The sequence below is a fragment of the Littorina saxatilis genome, linkage group LG10 (assembly GCF_037325665.1).
Source record: "Littorina saxatilis isolate snail1 linkage group LG10, US_GU_Lsax_2.0, whole genome shotgun sequence".
In the NCBI taxonomy this organism is placed as follows: Eukaryota; Metazoa; Mollusca; class Gastropoda; order Littorinimorpha; family Littorinidae; genus Littorina; species Littorina saxatilis.
Genome location: NC_090254.1, coordinates 42680321 through 42684757, shown reverse-complemented (window position 1 = coordinate 42684757; position 4437 = coordinate 42680321). Strand labels below are relative to the sequence as shown.

Below are 4437 nucleotides of genomic sequence, written 5' to 3'. Positions count from 1 at the left end.
ATCTCCCGTGTCGGGAAATCCCCAATCTAAAATTACCAGCCAATCATTAACGGACCAGTGTTTGTTTGTTTGTTTATTTGTTGCTTAACGTCCAGCCGACTAGGCAGAGCCATATCAGGACGAGGGAGGGGGGGATGAAGGGGGCCACTTGTCAAGCGATTCCTGTTTACAAATGCACTAGTCTAACCCATTACTTGTGTCCCAGCAGGCTTTAGTAAAACTAAATTAATACCTACTGGAAGATTACCAGTTTCCAGTATGTTAAAATAGGCTTAACCTATCTACTGCTGGACTTACATCAGAACACTAACAGACGGACCAGTGTTGGATAGGTCAGAGACAGAACTGTGTATAACTTTAAGTTTTAAACTTTTACTGAGTCTTGGCCACCTACAGACCCGTTTTAACCAGCTCTACTTAAAACTCCACTCACTGTACTTAAAACATCCAAAATGACCCAGTTCAGGATTCGGAAGAACACACACACACTTAAAAGAGAGTATAGACCTTGTAGGTCAAGTTTAACTGTTTATTTGACTCATTAAGGCCATGTGAGGGCCAAATCGCTATTTTCCATATATGATGATCAGCACTGTTTGTGTCGCTTTTGTTATAATACTGATGGTCTCTGAATTAAGAAACGTTAATGTGTTTGTTTATTGTGTATGTCGTTGCTATAGAAACAGGAAAGTAAACAGCAGCCATATTGGATTTTAGGAACCGTTTTTTCCATATCCAAATGCTCGATTTCTGTCCAATATTTTGCATAAATATAGATTTAGATCATATCTACAGATTTACCATTTATTTTTTCTGTGAGTATTACAGTTATTTAAAAAAAATTTTTTTTATCATAATGTTGAAATTTTGCGTAAAATTTAATATTAAAAAAATCGTAAAGCCAACATTTCTTTTCCGATTCATTATTCAAATGGTAACTCTGTAGATAGTATGTAAAAGTACAAGTATGCAGAATTTCACAGAAATCTAACCAGTAGATTTGAAATCATGTTGTTCCCAAATGTCAAAACATGCAAACTGAGGAAAAGGCAAAAACGCACACAATTTGTTTTGAAACCATTGATAGTTGTAATTAAACCCAAAATACATACATGTATCACCAAATTCCACACTGAGGAATGTTTTTCACACCTTAGAGACACCGTTTAAAAGTTAGGGAAGACATAAAACATAAGTTATTTCAAACATGTGCAGTACACCTGGAAAATTGTTTGTTCCGAGTTACAAACAATGCATACACACACTCCCAATCACAGCATGCACACCAAAAAAAGCTCGCTCACTCGCTCACATTCACACACACACACACACACAAGCTAGCTCCAAATTACGAAACGTACCCAAGTCATCAATTGCACGCGTACAATAACCACAATATATATGAGAATAATGTTAACCACAATAACAATGACAAGTCGCCTAAAGCGATATAAAAACATTTAGTCAATCGGTATGAAACTTAAATATCAACACCACAAACCAGTCATCACCAAGACTACGAGATACATTTAGATAGTCTCGGCTAACAATACCGAGACGGATCACGCTCGTCTCCGCAAAGCATGAGACCATATATGTAGTACTTACTAAACCTATTTTCTGTAATTATGAGCACATTGTTAGAGTGAACATGACATTTCTATATATTTTTGAATTCAGGAAAAAATGAGGAATGCAATGCAGTCAAGGTTTAATTTGTTACTAAAAATTAGATTTTAATGACAACTTTAACAAGCAAACTCATTAATTTATTTTTAAGATTTTGAGCTGAAATGCAATATTATAGTCCGGACTTCGTCGAAGATTGCTTTACCAAAATTGCAATCAATTTGGTTGAAAAATTAGGGTGATACAGCGCTGCCTCAACTGCCTACAAAAATCCGGATATGACGTCATCAAAGACATCTTTCCAAAAAATGGAAAAAAACATCTGGGGATATCACACTCAGGAACTCTCATGTTAAGTTTTGTCAAGATTGGTCCAGTAGTTTCCTCGGAATCACTTTATACACACACACATACACCATGACCCTCATCTCGATTCCCCGTCTAAGTTAAAACATTTAGTCAAAACTTAGAACATGCCTGCAGCATATGCAGGGCCACCTTCCAGCTGCATGAACAAGTTCTTCCAGTCTCTCTGACTTGGCTGCCCGCACTTTGTCTCTCCTTTTACTTTGCTTGTCTCTCACAGCCTTCAGACTGTTCCGCACCCTCTTGTGCATCCTGGCTGCTCCAAGCCTCTTCATGTGATGTCCAGTCTAGAATCCGAAGAACTGGGCAGAGTCGGCAGCAGCAGCAGGTCCAAAGTTGAACTCTCTAAGAGCTGTACCAAGTCGTTTACTCACATGGTTCGCACACTCTTCCTTGTCAATGTGAATATCCTCACCATAGGGCTTGATGTCGTTGAGCTATGTAAAAGTCTTGGAGTCACCGTCCGACAGTAGTGTTGTGTAGCGAAGCTTGTTGGTGTTCACCGATCGACGCCATATGACACGGGCTGCTTCCACCTCCATCATCCTGATGAGCCTGCAAACAAGAACAAAATAAGAAATGTAATTTGCAAACAGAGTATTTTTTAAGTGTGTGTGTGTGTGTGTGTGCGCGCATGTGTTATTCACAGTCATTGTCCAGCTAATACTTCAATTATAATTAATGCGGAAAAAAATGAAATAAACATGGAATTACCAAATTACTGAATATTAAATTTCTAGCAGCAGGTATAGGTGCACTGAACATTGTTAGATTGTAAACGTTAAGCATAATGCATTAATTGATACCATTTGAACGTTTTTAAATACACTTGTATTGTGCCACACATACATGTACTATTTGCCATCCCCTGACCACTATTCTAGCTCCCTCAGTTCTGGGAAGCCCGTTGATTCTGAAGACTTGTGAATCTCTCTTGATGCTGTAGATACAGCTCTCTCTCTCTCTCTCTCTCTCTCTGTCTGTCTATCTATCTGTGTGTGTTTTCTTATTATTTTCATCACACACATGCACTCCCCCATGCCCTGAACTATTCAAGATACAAATTGGATTTTTACGCATGTGTTACAACTTTCATTATTATTATCATAAATTGATGATCTGTCTTTATGACGCTTTTTTTTAATCCATCATCCATGCCTTTGGTTTTGGTTTTCAGTTTCACTGGAATGCATGGAAAATAATATCCACTCATCACTATTACATTTACTTGTAATTTGCTATATATTATTTGAGTAAGTTGCTTAAATTTGAAATAAACTCTATTCAAATATGTCTGTGCAAACAGATATAATGGAAAATTTCTAAAGTAAATTTTCATTTCATTAATATACTTACCCGAATCACATATATAGCAGTTGACACCGTCTGGTATGCTAAGGTACTGAAAGCGCTACCCATCTTTAAAGTAATTAAAGGGAAGCAACCCCACACCAAAAAAGCTGGAACTAGCATATGGTAGTGAGCTACCCCCTGGGAGTTACCTCCCATTAGCTACTTCCCATCCCACGCACGTGGCTACTTCATTCCGGCTCAGAGAAAAACCGAAACAAACAGCGGGGCAGGCGGGAGGGACTTCGATATGTGATTCGGGTAAGTATATTAATGAAATGAAAATTTACTTTAGAAATTTTCCATTAAATTACATATTCTTACTCCGAATCACATATATAGCAGATAACATCAACATGGCGGTGGGCAAGAAATAAATCAAACTCACCATCACATTCTGGACAGGAACTGGCCGGCTGCTATAAGGGCAGGTAGACCGCGAGATCCATCCTGTCTGAGTGCAGCCACGTCTCGAAGATAGTAATTAATGAAAATATCTTCTGAGCGCCAGTAAGCCGTCGAGAGCACCTCGTCAAGCCGTTGCGAGCGAAGAACGGCCAAAGACGAAGACCACGCCCTAGTCTCATGGGCTCTGGCCGAGACCAGGGGAAAGGCAGGCTGAGCCCCCCCCCCACTTGTGTGACACCAACTGTAGGCTTGCCGAATAAGGGACGACACCCACCGGGCCAACGTAACTCTTGAAACGTCTTTCTCCCTTGAAGTGAGAAGAGAGATAAACAATAGCTTTTGTGAGGAGGAACGAACCGGCTGAGTCCGAGCCAAATACAGACGTAAGGCCCTAACTGGACAGTTGACCGAATCAGGGTCATCCGGAGCCAACGCGTTGGTCAAGGCCTTGACGCGAACCAACGGAGAGGCCTGCCCCGGAGCCTGATTCTTGGCCAGGAAGTCGGGACGGAAACGAAGAGATACTGAGCCGTCCGACTCGAACAAAATGTCACCTGGCAGACCCGACAGAGCGTGGACCTCGCTACCCCGTCGGGCCGTAGCCAAAAGAACCAGAAAAAGAGTCTTGCGAGTGAGATTGTAGAGACTCGACTCGCTCAAAGGCTCAAATTCCGCGGACCGCAA

The 4437-nt window shown here is 40.6% G+C and overlaps 1 protein-coding gene across 1 annotated transcript; it reads right to left on the bottom strand.

Moving 5' to 3' along the window:
* Nucleotides 1-3308: 3308 nt before the first annotated feature.
* On the bottom strand, nucleotides 3309-4437 carry LOC138978869 (uncharacterized; the record flags this gene model as incomplete). The annotated part of the gene is given in 1 exon segment (XM_070351678.1): nucleotides 3309-4437. A coding segment is annotated over 1 exon segment (702 nt), but the record flags the coding sequence as incomplete, so codon positions are not given.